Raw genomic sequence first — 20121 nt, forward strand, 5'->3', positions numbered from 1 at the left:
TAAGCAACGTGTTTGGGACATAAAAGTTCAACAAGAAGCTGCATGGATCAAGCATAGTTTATATTTAGGGAGTCAAGATATCAATCTTAAACTTGCTAAGTATTTTGATGTGGTATCTGTTCCTAAATTTAGATGAGCTCTCACTCTAGCATGATTAAATGTTCTTCCCACAGCATTATTGGAAGACAGGTACAAAGGAGTACCGCTATCTTTATGACTTTGCCTGTGGTAAAGGGGTTGTATAATCCACCTCGCATGTTATCCTTCATTGTGATTTTTATAGTGAACCCCATGCTTCTTTACAAAGGCGGCACTTGATGTTTGTTGTTGATTTTTCTACTTTTGCTCTTGTTACATTTGTTCTTAGTGCCTGTTGTTGTAGTAGTTGTTGTTAATAATAATAAATTTAATTTAATAATAAATCAAATCAATCATGAGACCTCACAGAGCTAGGAAAAGACTAGAGTCACATCAACATAAGACGTAAATATGCTTGCAAGCTGATGTGTGTGCGTGTGTGTGTATAGATCGATAGATAGATAGATAGATAGCAAACGTGGAAGTGTGTGGGGGTTGGGGAGCTCAGTAGCTACAGGAATTCCTTTGTAGATATATCAGGAAACTTCCTGCCATGTACCTTAACAACATAGTTCTCTGGAGCATGAATAATCCACTGACAGTCTGCCAGGTTACTGTATGCTTCAGGATAGTGCATGCTTTGGATCATTCCTTCCTCAAAGAAGATAGCTAGAGATTCACAGCCAGAATCTGTGAAGTACAATAAAGTGAAATAAATATGAGGAAAATTAAATAGTCCATTCACAAATTTAAATGTTCAGAAGCTCTCATGGACTTATCATACTTGCAATAAAAGTAAAAGGATTATTTATATATAATCTCTCTCTCTCTCTCTCTCTCTCTCTCTCTCTCTCTCTCTCTCTCTCTCTCTCTCTTTCTCTTAGGCATCTCATCATCAGCATCAAACCCTTCTCTAGTGAATGTCTATGTTCTAATTTCAAGATGTTCATTGACTACTAAAGTTACATATTGGGAGTTGTCAAAGTAAGGCAGGAAGTAATCATAATTGACAAACAAACAAACAAACAACAACAACGTTATATTGTGCTTATGAGTTTTCAGAGCACTTCACGTTTGAATGTTCAAAGTATATGAATTATCTTGCTATAATCACTCCAACAACGCTGTAATGAAAGTGAATATTATTATCCGCATATTGCAGCTGCTGGTGAGTGAGTTCCCAAAGGCCAGCTAGTGAGTTCCTAGTAAAAGTGAGATTTAGACCAGGAAAGTCCTGATTCTTAGTTCAGTCTCTTAGCCACTAACTACACCAGAGTTATTTGCACATGGCTTCATGCTGCAGGGTAAATGCTGTGCGAAGCCACTTGGAATTACACTTGTGGAATTGAAGGAAGCAGTCCCTCTCTTCTTGGGTTTTGTTTTTGCATATTCACATTGCATGCCTCCATGATTTCCTTCTAGCCAATGGGCGAGGAGGAATGAGATGTCTAAAGAGCTATATCTGCATTTCTAAAGAGAGTATCCCTCTTATCATGCTAATGATTCTACATCAGTGTCTCTCCCTATTTGCTCCGGCATTTTCAGAAAAAGCTTAAAACCAGAATGTTAAAAACCTGGAAATACACCAAGATAATCTAGAATTCACAAGACAAAGCCCAATTTGTTGTGGAGTGGATCTTGAAAGGACTTAGGGGCAAGTTTGGCTGGTGCACACGCTCTATTCCGAAGGAGATTCAGGGTAACAGCCCTGTCTATAAAGTCTCCAGCTCAAACAATCAAGCTCAGAAGCTCTAGTAACATAATGGACTGGTTTCCTGTAATCCATTTATAAGGAAGCCTCAGGCCACTGGCCCTTTATGCCTACACAAATATAGAACCTTAACAAAGTCTCAAATCAAGAACAAGTTCAGTTTGCACAGTGTAATAATGGAGTGCTTTCATATGTACCTGAAAGAGTGTCTGGTGCAATAGCTTGGTATATAACAGAAAATCCTGTTCCATGTTCCTTGTTATCAGAGACAAATTTCAGCCTTACAGTATTGGAACCAACCAAAATGGGTAATGGAAGGTCCATTCCACAGAATTTCCCTGAAAGACATTAATTTATAAATTTGATTTTAATGTTTACTACAGAGAAGTTCTGCTAGAACCAGTTGATTGATATGCACCAATATCAACAGTGGCCAAAGATATCAACAAAGTGTCAGTTATAACAGAGCCATCCACATTTAATACTGGAGACTTGCAGCCGTTGTAGTATGCTTTGAGGAAGGAACTCACCAATGAGCTGATCATCTGTAGAAGTTACTGACAGGGAATCATAATCGCAGAATGTATCTGGCTCCACATCAAGGTAGGAAAAATTCAACAGAATATGCATTCCTTCTGGGACAAGCAGAGTCCAAACACACAACCTGGATTGATGCACAATATGTGAATTCTATAGCTGACAATCAACCAACCAATTACAAGTCACATTAATGAACACTGCATCTGAAAAAGGACTTGGATTGAATGTACTCACTGGTTGTCCTGATAAAAATGCTTGGGACTTTCTGGAAAATCCAGTCTTCCTTCACTGTCAGGGAGTTTACCATCTTGAATACTGCAGGATGCTGTGCCATGAATATGGAATATTGTATGATAGAATAGTAGGTCTCAGCACTTATTGGTATGACAGGCACCATACAGTTATGGAATCACAGTGGTAGAGTATCTCAAGACTTTTTTTAAATTCTGGGATTAAATTAATATTGTGCTCCCCCCCCCCCTTTAGAAACATTCTGATAACAGCAGTACATGTTAGTATAAGATTGCATCCAGGAAATCATTTCAGAATAAATCTTAAGGAAGGAGTGAATAGCATGTTGCAGCAAGCTACTACCACCACTGCAATAGTTCAGATGAGCAAATGGCTTATACACGAAACTACCAACATTCATCATAAATTGCCTGGGTGTGTGTGTGAGGCTGCTTTCCACATGGGATGTCCCAAGAATAAATGGTTAGCTGAGCATAGTTTGATCTAGTTTGGTTATGCAAGAGAGAGACTGATCTCAGGCAGGGATGTGTGACTCTCGAGGATGTATTTCTAGAAGTGAAATAGGCTTTTGGAAGGGCGGGGAGAGAAGCAAAACTTGTTTTCCCTTCCCTTTTTGTGGCGGCAGGAGAAGCCTTTGCCACAGCTGCTCTCCAGCTTCTCTGTGAGCACACAGCCATCCTTATGCCCTTGTATTGAATAATTATCGACTATCAATAAATGTTTAGTGTTGATGGGCATTTAAGATATGCTATACTCACCTCTAGAACTTTTCATCTTGGCATCTAGTTAAAAAGAAGAAAAGAAATATTTTAGTAGGGAACTATTAAGGCTATGGCTGATCAGAAATGTATGCATTTTTGTCATATATGTATATATATATATATATATATATATATATATATATATATATATATATATATACACACACACACACACACCACTCTCTTAACAATAAATATGTTCTAAAGGGATAACATGATTAACAAGTACATTGGAAACATTCTACTCATGACACTTTCACTTGGGTTGGCATCAGGGCTCAGCCAATTCAGGCATTGCTTGTAGGTCCAGGGTCATCAAACAGCCCATGCCTCATGCCTGGCTCCCTGGCAAAATAAGGATGGTGCTGCCTGTGCATCTACTGAAAAACATTCCAAGCTCTTGCCACTATTGCCAAGGCAAGGCTTCCCCAAACTAGGAGTGCTCTTTGGCAGCCACCATTTTTCTTAACCTATCATGCAATGTCCCTGCCCCATTATTCCACCCAGTGATATAGTGGTGTGGGCACTGCATTAGAGGTTTAAAAAGCCAAGTTGTTCTAGTAAGAACTAATCAGCCTACTTTCCTTTCACTGTCTCTACATCTGGACTAAATTTGGTGCAAATCGAGGTCCACAAGTTAGATCCCTTGCGCCTCAAATGTTCATGTGTCCGCCATCTTGGTTCGGGGTAGATGTCATCATTACAAACTGCTCTGTTGAGGTGTCCCCATGTGTCTTGAATTGGGGTGGATGACATCGTCACAATCTTTGCCATTGAGGTGTTCCTATGTGTCCCTACAGCTGAGAGGAGAGCTGGTCTTGTGGTAGCAAGCATGACTTGTCCCCATATCTAAGCAGGGTCTGCCCTGGTTGCATCTGAATGGGAGACTTGATGTGTGAGTACTGCAAGATATTCCCTTCAGGGAATGAAACCGCTCTGGGAAGAGCAGAAGGTTTCAAGTTCCCTCCCTGGCTTCTCCAAGATAGGGCTGAAAGAGATTCCTGCCTGCAACCTTGGAGAAGCCTCTGCCAGTCTGTGAAGACAATACTGAGCTAGATAGACCAATGGTCTGACTCAGTATATGGCAGTTTCCTATGTTCCTATGTTCCTACAGCTGTGTGTCGCAAATTTGGTTTAAATCGGTTACACAGTTCACAAATTAGCTCACTTGTGCCTCAGAAGTTTATGTTTCCACCATCCTGAATCAGGGTGGATGACATCATCACAAACTACACCACTGAGGTGTTCCTGTGTGTCACTCACTACAACTGTGCCTAATTTGGTTCAAATCAGTTAGACAGTCCACAAGTTAGCCCACTTGCATCTCAAACATTCACGCGCCTGCCATCTTGGATTGCAGTAGATGACATCATCACAAACTAGGCCATTGAGGTGTCCCTATGTGTTCCTATAGCTACAACAAATTTGGATAGGGGTGGAGGACAGCATCATCACAAACTATGCTATTGAGGTGTCCCTATGTGTCCCTACAACTGTACTCAATTTGGTTCATATTAGTCCAGGTGTTGCAAAGTTGATGGGGAAGGGGACACACGGACACACACATGGACACACAGACACACACAGAGAATGCCGGGTGATCTCATAAGCCTACTGGCAAGTAGGCTAAAAAGGATGACCACCAGTGTGACTGCCCCCCCCCCACTAAGGGGGTTTGTGAAAACAAATGCCTGAGGGTCCCCACGAACCTGCCCTGGTACGGATGTTCACTTGTGTGACACTGTTTAAGTCAAATGGATGGCATATGTTGATCATTTAGCAGTTCAATAAAACCAACCATCTCACTGCTTCTGCACACCATCAACCTCCAGCTCCAAATGCATCTTCCACATCACCACCCCACAATGCCCAGAGAGCCTCATAAGACGAGTTTGGAAGGGCAGGCTGGTAGCCATTTCAAATCTCAGGCAGACTGCACCAACCTCTAGCCAGGTCTTGAGTATGCATAATGTACTACTACTATTTCTGCATGCAAGCAAGCACAAAGGACATTTTAAAAGAAAGAAAAGGGGGAACAGCTTTCACCCCAATTTTTCTGTCAATTGTTCAGAAAGGGGGAAACAAAAAAGACCAGGCAAGCTGGTGGGTTATTTTATTTTTTAAATTTCACATAGTTGTATATCACCCCAAACTCAAATTAAATCTCAAACTTAAGGTTGGCAATCTTTGCGACAAAAGATTTTTTATTTTTTGTTTACTATGCTAGAAAATATCTGAAGTGTACCAGGGAATAATTAAATTAAATAATTAAAGAATCTAATCAATTAGGCAGCAAGCTACTAAGACTGACATAAGAATTATATTTGTGGGATGGTGTTACTACCGGTGTCCATATGTTCTTGAATCCAAGGGAGCACCTTGATAAGTTCTGTAAAAACTCCTGGTGATCCTCTCATACTATATTTTTTTTTCAGGTTAGACATCCAGCTACGAGCACATCCCATGCCCCATGAGGTCACCCCAACCAGAGTCCAGGAACCGTGTTCACGCCTACACATCAGAGAGCCTCCAGAGTCACCCTGCATAGAAAAGGAAAACATACCAGGCTGCTCAAAAGTACTGTGGACGCAAGGAAATTCATGGAAGTAGGCATTCCCATTTGCCCTTGCCTGCTCGAACTCCCAGTGCCCTCTCAAAAGCTGCTCCTGAGGGCTGAGGCACTGGGATCAGCATGGCATGCCATGAAGGAGAGAGCAAAAATTGCTGGAAACTGGGTAGAGGCACCTTGTGTGGACTCATAGTACTTTGGATGCAATCCACCAAAAGTGAGACATGTACAAACTGCAAAGGCAAACATTTACTTAATGCTCCTTCAAAAGTACACGCTGTTGTTGGAATCAATAGTTGGTGTGCTTCTTTTGGCTCTCATTGGTAAAAGATAATGTACAGGTTGAAACTACACAACAAAAATTGCAGAGGAACAGATTCTTCATCTGCTGGGACTCTTCTGATCACCAGGTTGCTTGTACTTCTGCAGTAGGACCTGAAAAGCTTGGGTATCATGGTTTAGGTCAGGAGTCAGACCTCCTGTTGTCAGAGGACAAGTCCAAGGACACAGAGGACAGAGAAAACTGGGTGTAGGACCCATCCCCAGAAAGAGTTTCAGAAGGCAGCCTCCAGGAACGGAACCTCGGGAACTTGCTACTTGAAGAGGTAGCCTGCTTCCCTCTTCTGACAATACAATGCATTGACCATGCATGAAACTCTCCAGGTCCACCAGAGTCTGCATCTGAGAAATGGGGCATAACCCCTTTAAGCCCCAACAACTTCTGCAGAGGAGCAAACCTGGAAATAGGCTCTGTTGGCACCAGATAATTGGTGGAGCAACATTCTAGTTTGCAGCTTATGGGTGCCTTGTCTCCAGCTTGAACATGGTACACACGTGGACAAATGTGTTGGTACCCCTCCACGAAAAAAGAAGAATCCACAATTGTCTCTGAAATAACTTGAAACTGACAAAAGGAATTGGCACCCATCATTGTTTATTCCACATTTAACAAAAAATCAGACTTTGCTTTAGAGTTTTGATGCAACAGAATATTTCAAATAACAACACAAATGAAAATGGCATGGGGAAAAACAATGGGACTCTTAACGTAATATTTTGTTGCACAACCTTTAGAGGCAATCACTGCAAACAAGCAATTCCTGTAGCTCTCAATGAGACTTTTGCACCTGTCAACAGGTAGTTTGGCCCACTCTTTCTGAGCAAACTGCTCCAGCTGTGTCAGGTTGGAAGGGTGCCTTCTCCAGACTGCATGTTTCAGTTCTTTCCATAGATGTTCAATAGGATTCCAATCAGGGCTCATAGAAGGCCACTTCAGAATAGTCCAAAGGTCATTTTCCCAGAAGCATTGTGGCTTGTCAATATGCATTTTAGTAAATTCCAGTCTGGCTTTTTTATATTTTTCTTTCAACAGTGGAGTCCTCCTGGGTCTTCTTCCATTGAGCTCACTGTCGCTCAAAAAGTGACGGATGGTGCAATCAGACACTGATGGACCTTGACCTTGGGGTTCAGCTTGTATCTCGTTGGAAGTTGTCCTTGGCTTTTTGTCCACCATTCTCACTATCCTCTGCATATTCTGGGGTTGATTTTCCTTTTGTGGCCATGTCCAGGAAGGTTGGCTACAGTCCCATGGACCTTGAACTTCTTAATAATATTTGCAACTGTTGTCACAGGAACATCAAACTGCTTGGAGATGGTCTTATGTTAGAGATGGTCTTATGTTAGACCTTTGCCTTTAACATGCTTGTCTATAAGCATGTGCAAAAGAGCCCCTGGTGGCGCAGTGGTAAAACTGCCGCCCTGTAACCAGAATGTTACAAGTTCAATCCTGACCAGGGGCTCAAGGTTGACTCAGCCTTCCATCCTTCCGAGGTCGGTAAAATGAGTACCCAGAATGTTGGGGGCAATACACTACATCATTGTAAACTGCTTAGAGAGCTCCTGCTATAGAGCGGTATATAAAATGTAAGTGCTAAGTGCTATAATTTTCTTTCTCATCTCCTCAGACAACTCTCTCATTTGCTTTCTCTGGTCCATGTTCATTGTGAGACACACAATGATACCAAACAGCAGAGTGACTACTCTTCTCCATTTAAATAGGCTGAATGACTGATTGCATGATTGGAGACATGTGTGATACTAATTAAAGAAAACAGCTAATTTGAAAAATCACTCTAATCCAATTATTTATTATCTTTTCTAGGAGTGCCAACAAATGTGTCCAGGCTACTTTAGAATATCTTTGTAGAATAAGCAATACTTTATCTCTTTTCACACTTGCTTTGCTTTACTCGATGACATATCAAAGGCATGCAGGTATACATGGGACAATTGCTTTTCATTTAATCACTTTTCAGGAGGCATAAAACACTTTTTCAATGAGCTGTAAGGGTACCAACAAATTTGTCCATGTGTGTACCTTCTTCATATGACACTGGCCTGTTTTGGAAATGGGATATCATAGGGATAACCCCAGAAAACCTTTGGAGTGTTTCTGAAAACCTTCCCCTCTGCCCTGACACCAAGTAATTCAAAGGAGTTGCCAGATCCAGATGATCAGATAACATGTGTACATAGCACTCCCTTTTTGCTTAGAGTTCCATCTCTTCTTCAGGCCTCTATGCATCTCACTCTACCGATCTGCCTGTGGCTTCTGCTCATTCCACTAGTTCCTGAATAATAAGCTTTTATTTGCCTTTGAGATCAAGGCATTTTGAGGCTTTGCAGACTGGGGAAATATGTTTTGCCTGAACGATTAATTTTGCCCGCACCCCTATTAGAATATGACATTTTATTTAAGTCTGTGCGGCCCTAGTAAATGCTTTAGCATCATTTTCATATCCAGTCAGGCACATTTGCTATTATAGACATAGATGATGACATCATAATACAGATAGGATACCCTACACAAGAAGCCTTTGCAGTATACTGAAGTTTCACAGCAGAAGTTATTCAGTAAACAAACTGATGTGGAAAGTGTTCCCTGAAGGCAGGAGAGTTGAAAACAATTGTTGGCTCCAGTCTGAGAGCACATCGGGGCAAGAGCAAAAAACAACAAAAGGTCCTGTGGCCTTTTGTTGCTTCTTCTGCAACAGACTAACATGGTACCCCTCTCTACAATGCACCAAGTGTCAGAGAGGAAGAGGAGGAGGAAGAGGAAGAAGAATCCTATTTGCAGAGCTTTTCATTCTACCAACCTGGCACGCATCCTTTCCTCCATCTGGAAACCCAGCACACATTAAAGTGTCACCTTGAACAGGTTTCTTTAAAGTGGACAAAACTCTAGAACATAGGTCCTGGTCCAAGATGGGCAGATCTACTTCATGTAGGACACCAGGGAGGACTGCATCTGAAAATCAAGGAACACAATCAAACTGCAGAGAGAATTGGTGTAGTGGGGGAATTGGTTGTTGTGTGCCAAAATTAAAAAAACAGCCAACTATTTTGCATTCATTCATTTTGTGTGTCCTGCTGCTTGTATCATAAGAAGCAGAATAGAGACTAACTGTGAGACATTCCCATATGACATTACTGAACATCCTGGAGAAAAACAGCAAGATGTACTCCTTCATGAAGATTTACTTCTTCAGTCATATGTGGACTGTACAGAAGTAAGGCATGGGCTCCTGAATTAACTCTTACAGCAATATCGGACATCTGCTTAAGTCCATGTGAATGGAGCCTTAATAAAATGACTTCTTTCTCATATACAATATGACTGTGCCTATTGTTCACCTGTGTGCCTGAAGTAGTGCTGGGGAGGCAGAGATATTTTTCTAAAAGCCCAGTGTGAGAACTTTCTTGCTTTTTCTCATGCTGCTCGGAGAGGAGAGCTGGTCTTGTGGTAGCAAGCATGACTTGTCCCCTTAGCTAAGCAGGGTCTGCCCTAGTTGCATATGCAAGGGAGACTAGAAGTGTGAGCACTATGAGATCTTCCCCTCAGGGGATGGAGCCGCTCTGGGAAGAGCCGAAGGTTTCAAGTTCCCTCCCTGGCTCCTCCAAGATAGGGCTGAGAGAGATTCCTGCCTGCAACCTTGGAGAAGCCGCTGCCAGTCTGTGAAGACAATACTGAGCTAGATAGGCCAATGGTCTGACTCAGTATATGGCATCTTCCTATGTTCCTGTGCTCTTGTTTTGTCATGGTTGTAGAATGCATACAAAGTAGAAATGCTATTTATTATTGCTGCATGGGTTTAACCACAATCCTATGTAGCTTCTAGAACCTTAAGTAAGATTACCCAAAAGGAAGGGGGGCTTCTTCTCCCTCAGCCAATCCAGAGTAAGCAGCTCTCCCCTTTGTTTTTAGTTCAGCCAGCATAGCATGGTGGTTAGAGTGCTGGACAAGAACCAGGAAGACCCGAGTTCGAACCTCCATTCAACCATGAAACTCACTGGGTAACTCTAACTCACAGGGTTGTTGTGAGGATAAAAATAACCATGTACACCATGAGTTCTTTGGAGGAAGAGCAGGATATAAGTGTTAATAAATAAATAAATAAGTAAATAAATAAATAATAAAAATAAAGTTCAGATTCCCAGGGATGCCACCATGGGGCAGAAGTGCTCTATCATGGGTCCTTGTAGTTAGATAAAAGTAACACAAGCTTTTGTAGTTAGGAAAAGCCCACAAGACTTTTCACTTAGCACCAGGGGCATAACAGAGGCAAGTCACATGACTGACTCCCCCAGCCATGCACCGGTCCGAACTTCTTTCAGTTGTATTCATCCTCCGAAACTGATGTGAGTGTTAAGACCTGGAACTACCAGAATAGCATGTCTTTCTCTAGTACCACTAACTGACTTGCATCGTCCACAATTTACAAAACCTTAAAAAAATAATAATTTATATTATATATATATATATATATATATATACACACACACACACACACACACACACACACACACACACACACATATATTTTACTCTGCTTTTTGTTACCACTATTCAGCCTGATTTAAGATTTCTTTACTTCATAAGCTGAGCTTCAGTGGGGGGTGGGGCGCATTTCAAAATCTTGTCTCTGGGCCCACTCCAACCTTGCTACACCCCTGATAAGCACAATTCACCATTTTCAAGAATTCATCACCTGGACTTTGATCTCAATCTGAACTGCAAACTCCTCCCAACAATCTGATTAACCTCTGGTAATGCGAGTTATCCTGCATCCTTGGAAGAAAAATAAAACTCTTATAAACCAGTGGTAATTTGGTTGTTTGAGTGACAATAACTGGGTCTCGTGTCTGGTCCAGAACAACTCTCTTGTCACTGTTCTCCCCCTCTTCTGCCACCACTATTTCAGTACCATTTTTCCTTCTAATTACAGCATATTTGTCTTCCTGGTTAAATCACATGGGCAGTCCCTAATAATCAGGGGGTTTGTACTAAAAGGATGATATTTTAAAAGCACAAAAATACTATATACTATATATCACACATGCACACACACTTTTTAAAATTACTTGTTTTCTAAAGAAATGCTTTCAGAACCAATATTAAATGCTCACTTTCTCCTAAACGACCCCAGCCACAAGTGGTGCATATAAATCCTGGATCAAACTTTTCATTTGGATCAGGAAGACAGGCTGGCCAAACCTTTGGACCTACCATGGAAAGAGGGAGTGTTACATATTTTTGTTACAGATTATGGTTACAATGCTAATTGGGCTCATGTCCCAAATAGCTCTTTCAATTAAACATTTAGTGATGTTTACCAAGGATGGAGTTTAAAAGCCAATTTCCACAGAACACTTTAAAACTGTTTTTTTAAAAGACATCTGGATATAATTCAGTGGGACTTTTGGGTGTGCAAACACCAACCAACTCAGGAAGGAAGAGATTTTGAGGTCAACCTCACAACCAGGCAGGCGGGGTGCCACTTCACCAGGAAGCACGGAGCCAATCCTACAAAAGTACGTGGTGCGTTCTGGGGATCCCCTCAGCAACAGGCGGGCACCCATTCGTGCTCCAGCCCCAGCTGAAAGCAGCCAGCACTGACACATGATCAGGGAAATGGGGTGAAGGAGTGCTCGCTCCCCTAACCTCGTTTATGAGGCAGGCTCCCTGGGTGGGTTTTCCAACGCGATGCCACCAGGAGCCGCCTGCTTCCTGGCGGTTCTCTTATAGGCAGCCAAGCCCAGCCCAGCCTTGGTTTCCTTAGCCCAGGCTTGGCTGCTCATGATGAGAACAGCGTTTCTGTTGATCCTAAAGGCAGATCTAGAACCAAAGGGTTGAAATGATAAGGGAGCAGATTTAGGCTAGATATTTGAAATAAGGGAGCAGATTATTTGAAATAATAGAGCAGATTATTAAGAGCAGATTATTCAGAGATTATTAAGAGATTATTAAGAAGATTATTATTAAGCAGATTATTAAAAGCAGATTATTTGAAATGATAAGGGAGCAGATTATTTGAAATGATAAGGGAGCAGATTTAGGCTAGATATTTCCTAACAGTGAAAAGAAACAGTGGAACACTCTGCCTCACTCAGTGGCAAGCTTTCCTTCCCTGGACTGGATGTTCTCAAACAGAGACTGGGCGGCTGACAGTCAGGGATTCTGCAGCTGATCCCCCCACAATGAGACTCGGCTAAATTGAGCAGCGACACATGGTATTTATTTTAGAGTGGGAGAGAGCGGTGTATTCAGCTTTCACAATTTACACTGGTCCTCAGCTTTCACCCTTCACATCTCACTGCTTGCCTGAGTATTCATGCCACAAGCAAAAGCTGTTAAACCTGTGAAGGACATAGAGCTTGCACACCAATAATTTTGCTATAAATCCACAGGGCGGAGGGTGGGGGGGAGATCTGCTTGTGCAAGATCTGTTCACTCCCTGCACTTTTAGTTCAGCTGAAAAACACCAAGAACAGATGAGAACCTACTTGCCCATACTCTTCTTGTCACCATTTTCTTGGAGGTTGATCTGGCAACTGCCACTACTTGACTAGATGAAGCCACATGAGCCAATTGGCATGTTGTATATGTAGTTGAATTATAAGCTGGCTGTACAGTGAAACAATCACATTCCTGCTTCCTAGAGAACCAAGTTAATCTACTCAACCCCCATATTATCCACACTAATCTGGTCATATCTCTAAATAAAACTAAGTGAAGGCACTGATTGTTGGTTCAGTTAATTCTGTCACTGAAGCTTTTATTTCTGTGATTCAGCTCTGATATTATTTAATTGGGTATACATTATTTCCCACTCAGTGTTAATAATAATAGTTATAACAACTCAGACGTAGCATTTTCACACAATTATCACAGTAAACCATCATATTACCAAATTTGAAGTGGCCGTTCACTCTCAGAAGGGCAATATCATAATTCATTGGATTCTTGGTGTTGTATCTTGGGTGCTTGATAATGTATTTTACAGGTAGGGTCTGTTCTTCCTCCTCTGTCAGACTCAAATCATGTTCTCCAGCAGTGACAGTCAGAGAATTGAGCAGGTACCTGCACAGTGATGGGGAAATCATAATGGTGGGGGGAAATGAATTTCATTTCCAAAACAGAACAAAACACCCATTTGCTACACAGAAATCCCAGCTATTTAACTAGCAATATATATTTCTGAAATTACATATTTCTGGTTAATTCCTCATCCATACCTGCTTACAACACAGTGAGCTGCCGTGATTACCCACTGAGTAGAAACAAGAGTTCCTCCACAGAAATGGTGTTGATTTCGTTTCAAAGAAATCTGCGTTAAAGAACACATTACATTAGGATAACAATAGGGCCAGTTGCTCTCCCACTGCTCCATAAAAAGAATCACTACTTTTAAAAAGGTGCCTCTTTGCTCAGTTAGCAGGACTTTTACACACATGGCTTTTAGTTTGCATCTCCTCTGGAATGGAGGGTGTGAGTCCACATACCAGCTGGATTTACCCTGAAGTCGCAGCGGGCTATCAGGGACCAGTTCACACATGATTCTGCTTTTCCCTGAATTACTGCTGTGCATTCTAGCTTAGCCTGAATTATGTCCAGGGTTTTTTAAAAAAAAACACACCTCTATTTGTGGTGGCTTAAAAAAAAACCACACACAACCCAATCTTTCTGGTATGCCCCAATGCTTCTCCCATGATTTGTGGAGGAGCCATTGCCAATAATTCGGCCTTTTTCAGAACTCGCTCTTTTGTGGGTTGATTTTTTTTTTTTTTTTGCCGATCAGCTTCAGAAAGACCCTGCAGATCAGGAGGGGCTTTTGCTGGGGATCAGAAGAGGAGGAGTGAAGCCTTGCCTGCTTGCCCCCAAACCCAGCTGTTGCTCCCTCCCCACTTTGTTTTTCTCACCTCCTGCCAAGGTGATCCAATCAGTTCAGTGAGACTGTCCTAATGCGTCCTGACACCTGCCATATGCCATGCCTGAGGATGGGAGGGGGCTGGCAGCAGGAATGACTATCTCCAATCAATAAAAGCTGCTTCTCTTTCTCCCCATGTCCCACCCCGTCCCGACCCCCCCCCCATTTTGCTGAATTATTGAGCAGGTCGCTCCTTGCCAGGTCGATTTCCAAAAATATTTGATGGCAACAGGAGAGTCTCACAGCTTGCAAGGAACTGGATACTTGGATGAACTAGTGGGACGCCAAGTGTCAGCAGAAGGTGCTCCTTGGCAACTTGTCTCGCCGATCTTCCGCAAGGCTAAATGAAGGGGAGTTTGACAGTTGTGTTGGTATGGTCGGCTCTTTGAGTGATTTGCAATTGCGAGCACTGGGGGCAGGGGGGAGGGGTTGTGGCAGATTGGTGAAATTCTGTAGGGAGTCCAGAAGGGGAGGGGGAGGAAGAAATTCCTGAGTTAAATGCAAGCACAAATGGGAATGCAAAATGTGGTCTTTTTCTGCTGTTCAAGCCTTCATGCTTTCTGACCCTCTAACTAAGACCAATGAGTCAGTCTCAAAGGCTTTCTTTGGAAGTAACATAGAGGGTTGTCTTATGCTTTAAACATGTACAATATCCTTGCTAGTGCTACTCCAGTCTTTTGGCTACTTTTAATTCATATACGAGTCTCTGGCTTCGTCTTATTGAAGCCTGGTTACCATAGGAACATAGATGCTGCAAATTGGGCAGACAGGCAAGCTTTAAATATGCAGATGTTGTTGGAGGATGCCTGGAAGCTTGACAATGGAGACTACCAGTTCGATGTAACCTGAGCCCTTTGTGTCTGAGCTGATTCTATGAGGCTGCATTTTTCTTCATCACAGAGAGCAATGATTTCTACTTTAAACTTCCATGGCCTCTTAAATGGGGTGTGTGTGTGTGTGTGTGTGTGTGTAGGGGGGGGCATGAGGTGATGAAGGCAGTCACAAAGGCAAGTTCACTATAAAAATCAGCAAAGATTTGGGTCAGATTGAGGAGGTCCGGGTTAAGCATTCTGTTGTTTTGACTAGTCAATCCTGTGGAACGTCGACTATCAAACTTAAATAAATAAGTAAGTAAGTAAGTAAATAAGGGAGGTGTCTCTCACCTCCTCCTGGGATGTGTTTGGTTAGAGAAAAAACATGGAGCAAGCTGTGGGAACACACACAGGAAAAAGATCTGCAGGAAATGCGGAGAGTAGCTGTCAGCTGACCCTATGTGAATGGTCCATTTAATCCCCAAATTAAACAGCTGTGAATCTGATGCAAAGCAGATTCACTCTTTGGATAGCCTGCAGCATGAAACCATGTCTGGATAGCTCCCTAGTGACTATATGTGAATGGTAACAAACTGAAATGAATTTGGTGAGTGCTGAGAATAGGAGTATATTTCTTTACTTGTTGGTCATTTACAAGGGAATGCTGACAATAGGCAACAGTCAGCATTCACCAGTAAATCTCTGGCTATTTGGATCTCAACAAAATTTGTCACTGATATTATCAACATGCAAAGATAAAGTAATAACAACTTTGTGTGCTTGTGTGTTTTAATGTAGCACCATTATCATCTTGACTACTTAGAATTTAAGATCTCTGCCCTTTTCTCTCTTCCTGCATAATGGTGGATGTCAACATTTACCTGAACATTAGCATTCATCAACTTTCAAACATTCCATGTCTCAGGAAGAGAGCAAGAGAAGAAAAAGTAATCACTTGGCTGTCACGATGAGAAAACACAAAGCAGTCCCACTGAAATTAAACGGACAAGTTAGGCAACGTCTAATTTGTCTTTTTAATTTCAATGAAACTGCTTTGAATATGTTTCCTTATCATGCCAGACAATGATATTAATGCTACTTATTTTTTTAAAAACATTTATCGGACACACATTCAGAGATAGAAGTGTGGGATCAGTTTAGATAGCTGACACCTATACTCTTACAGCTGCATCCTTTCTTTCAGCCACTATGTTCAGTAGGGCTTCCTAGTCAGCAAGTTTAGGACTGAAACTTTTGAGCCAGTTTCTACAGTCACCCTCCTCCATGTCACCACCTAGGTGCAGAATTATGTGAAGAAAAATGGGCCTGATCGAGGTTGTGATTTCTATTTACACACTCACTAATGTTAATAGTGTCTCTATTTATAGATTCCATGCCTGTGCAAATTTCCTGAACAAAATTTATTGTTTACTGGAAGGTTAAAATAAGAGAGTTGCTTTTTTTGCTATAGCAACACCAAAATGTAGAATGATCTTTTTTATGATTAACAATATGTGATGAACTGTCACCAGGAGTCGTCATTAGCTTGATAATCCATCTTTATATATTTCTACAAATAATGACTTAGGAAAGGTCATTTACATTTTGCATGTAATGATACCATAATAAATGCAGCTGTAGTCATGGAGATGGATGTCACCAACCCACTCAGAGATACCAAAAATAAACCTTATGCCATTTTATCCTATATATATACATGACTGTATGTATATGACTGTACATAATATTCACATGCACACATATACAAATTGTAAAGTACAGGTTCTGGTAGCAAGCACGAATTGTCTCCTTTGCTAAGCAGGGTCTGCCCTGCTTTGCATGTGAATGGGAGACTACATGTGTGAGAACTGTAAGATATTCTCCTTAGGGGATGGAGGCGCTCTGGGAAGAGCACCTGCATGCTTGCATGCAGAAGGTTCCACATTCCAAAGGTTACAAAGAAGGTCTCTGGCATCTCCAAGAAAGGGCTGAGAAAGACTCCTGCCTGCAAGCTTGGAGAAGCCGCTGCCAGTCTGTGTGGACAAAACTTGTGCTAGATGGACCAATGGTCTGACTCTATATAAGGCAGCTTCCTATGTTCCTGTGAAAGACTGCCACCCACCATCTAAACAACACAAGACTATCAAGTGGATACAGAAATCTTTGGGTTTGGTAATTTTATTTTATTTTACAGATTAGTCTTAGTTTCTTATCATGAGTCCTACAATGCCGGACAGCTGGTCTAAAGGAGGAGAGCTGGTCTTGTGGTAAAGGTAAAGTGTGCTGCCAAGTCTATTTCGACTCCTAGTGTGGTAGCAAGCATGAATTGTGTCCTATGCTAGCAGAGTCTGCCCTGGTTGCATTTGAATGGGAGACTATATGTGAACACTGTAAAATATTCCCCTTAGAGGATGGAACCACTCTGGGAAGAGCACCTGCTTGCTTGCATGCAGAAGATTCCTAGTTCCCTCCCTGGCATCTCCAGACAGGGCTCCTGCCTTCAGCCATGGAGAAGTCACTGCCAGTCTGTGTAGACAATACTGAGCTAGATTAACCAATGGTCTGACTTGGTATAAGGCAGCTTCCTATGTTCCCAATGCAGACAAAGTAATTAATCAAAAAGAGCTTTCTGGGAACCTGGACAGAACAGAGATTGTTTTTGCTTTCATTCTGCTCCATTGCTCTTGCAAAGAGCAGTACTGTACAATATTTAACAAAAGAGAAATACTGGAGTGCTGCCCAAAGACATGCAGTACCCTAATTTTTCTCACTTGTTATGTTATTGATTAGCTAGAAGTTAGATCTGAAGTGATGTGGACAACAACTATCTAGGGTGAGGGATGCTCACCTGCCATGGGTGTGAGCCTTGTTTAACTTGATTCCCACCAACAATCCGAGAGAGGTAGCTATAGAAATGCCATTGATCTGTTTCAGAAGTTTTTTGACCACACTTTGATTCTAAAAGACACAAAAGAACAGAAACGGGTTTAGAAAAAGGAGCAAGATATTTTGATGTCATTCTCCACTTTACTTTATCAGAAAATATCAAAAAATGTCTGTCAGATGGTCCTAAATAGTTGAAATCAAATAATCTAAAGATTCTCTAATAACCCAATATAGTGAATGGAATGAGAAAAAAGTTGAAGTAAACAGCAAAATAAGAGCAATAATCACTTTTCTACACTAGAGAAGTGCACAAAACTTAAATAAAAGGTTTTTCAAGCAAAAGTTTCTTTCTGTAGTCCAGTGTTTACACAGAGTAGCACAGCTATTGGCATAAAATAAGTTTATAAGTTTTGCAAATGAAACAACTCCTAGACAGATAAAGACAATAACAAAACTGGCCTTTCTTAGATTTCAGATGGATTAACTGTATAAGTGACATACAACAGGAACATCTAAACATGAAATCCACAAGGGTGGGTGGATTTTTTTTTGCTTATTTTTAATGTGTTTTTCATAATACCATACATGAGTGCATGTTAAAACAACATGTTACATTTGCACACAGCAAAGAGAAGAGAAATATCACTATCTGGAAAAAGTTCACTGAAGCTTAACACCATTGTGAAGTTATTCCTGATTTGGCTTTGTCTCTTAAGAGCCAAGCTGCATATTAGTTTCCTTCTGTGGCTTATATCACAGGAAAATAACTTGATGCATGAATGATGAGAGTTCAGGATAATATATGTATTCATTCAAAATGCATTAATTCAAAATTTCACAAACAAGACTATACCCAGCATCCTAATGAAATACATTCTAGTCTTTAAAAAGCTCATTTGCCAATATATTTGTTATTCTTTAAGAAGCCACAGTATTCTTTGTTGGATTTTGCTGCAAGGGATTCACACAGTTACCTTTCTGAGATTCGACAAAAGATTTGGAGTTGGTTCACATAACTGTGCTGCATGAGACTGGTTGTTTTGCTTAGATTACACTTTGCACATGCTTGTCACAGTGCATAGTGTATAAGCATGTCACAGCAAATCTTCCCCATATCAATCAAATAACAGCATGCAAAACTTCACTTTTCTCACAGAACAAATGATCCGGATGGCCAGTTTGCTACATGTGGAGTCAAACTGGTCAGGGAGTGCATGAGTAAGTGAATAATAGAGCCACACGCAGAGCAGCTATGCAAATCCACCCTTATTTTACCAATGCTGCAGCCGAAATCAAAATGAGCTACCGTAGTACAGATGACTTCACTAAAGTCTATGAAGTTAATGTCTGCTTAACATAATCTGAACTTCTGGATCTTTGCTTTTAGAAAAGTATTACAGGTGAGTATGAAATTGGAACCATACCTTTCTGCATAGACATTGGTGTAGAACTTCCTTCTCTAAGAAACGTTGTCCCAAGCATAAGTAAAAGAACATCGCCTAAGGCCACTGGCATTTTCTGGCTGTAAGTGACTAACTAAATAAAGTGGAGAACTTTATAGTAGCAAAGGAAAAACTATAACACAGTGGGAGAGCAGCAATTGACTAGTTCAAGCATGGGTTACTCATTAATCCAGCTGTAAAGCTTTTAACCAGGCACTACTACAATTTTCCAAATATAACCAAGCATTATTTCTTTTCAGTTCTCAAGGTGCTGATTTTTTTTTTAACTGCTAAATACTTCTCTCTGAAAAGACTGACCTATACATTAAAAGAATAATTCATGCAGGTCCCCTGGCTAGCCAACACAGAGAGTCCTCTGCCAATAAAACGGCATCATACTGATGATGAATAGCAACTGCAGTTTAATAATGGTCGTTTCCAAGGCTATCACATGTGGCTTTTAAAAAAAGTTCGCCCCCTGTACTTTATAGGTTTGACAGCACCACAGCAGTCCTGGGTTACATGTTGACACTACAACCTATACTCATTTATTTTGGTATACATTACTTAATTCAATGGAATTTTCTTTTCCCAAGTATGTGTGCTTAGGATCTCAGCTTCAAAGAAAGTGTTCAACAGAATACAGCTGTGGTTCTCATATCATCAGAGGCGTATCTAGGGGGAAAAGCGCCTAGAGCAAGCACTAAAATTGCACTCCCTGTCCAAACATCTGACACCCATCTTTCAGATAACTGCACCATAATATCAGCTGAAAAATACAAGTCAAGCTCGTTAATCTTTTA

General features: G+C 41.2%; 1 protein-coding gene across 5 annotated transcripts in view; it reads right to left on the bottom strand.

Moving 5' to 3' along the window:
- Window positions 1-20121, bottom strand: part of OVCH2 (ovochymase 2) — a 65510-nt gene that overhangs the window by 21968 nt on the left and 23421 nt on the right. For all 5 annotated transcript variants that reach the window (XR_008308621.1, XR_008308622.1, XM_053256225.1 and 2 more), the window contains exons 3-14: window positions 19301-19412; window positions 17839-17948; window positions 13487-13578; window positions 13159-13331; window positions 11378-11473; window positions 9067-9218; window positions 5687-5882; window positions 3340-3363; window positions 2564-2654; window positions 2320-2453; window positions 1987-2127; window positions 638-768 (exon numbers count right to left, since the gene is read on the bottom strand). Coding sequence is in view for 3 of the 5 variants with exons in the window: in XM_053256225.1 (XP_053112200.1) it covers window positions 638-768; window positions 1987-2127; window positions 2320-2453; window positions 2564-2654; window positions 3340-3363; window positions 5687-5882; window positions 9067-9218; window positions 11378-11473; window positions 13159-13331; window positions 13487-13578; window positions 17839-17948; window positions 19301-19391 (1431 nt within the window). In the remaining 2 variants the exon portion in view is untranslated. The remainder of the gene's footprint in view (window positions 1-637; window positions 769-1986; window positions 2128-2319; window positions 2454-2563; window positions 2655-3339; window positions 3364-5686; window positions 5883-9066; window positions 9219-11377; window positions 11474-13158; window positions 13332-13486; window positions 13579-17838; window positions 17949-19300; window positions 19413-20121) is intronic.

Source organism: Hemicordylus capensis, chromosome 1, assembly GCF_027244095.1.
Source record: "Hemicordylus capensis ecotype Gifberg chromosome 1, rHemCap1.1.pri, whole genome shotgun sequence".
Lineage (NCBI taxonomy): Eukaryota > Metazoa > Chordata > Lepidosauria > Squamata > Cordylidae > Hemicordylus > Hemicordylus capensis.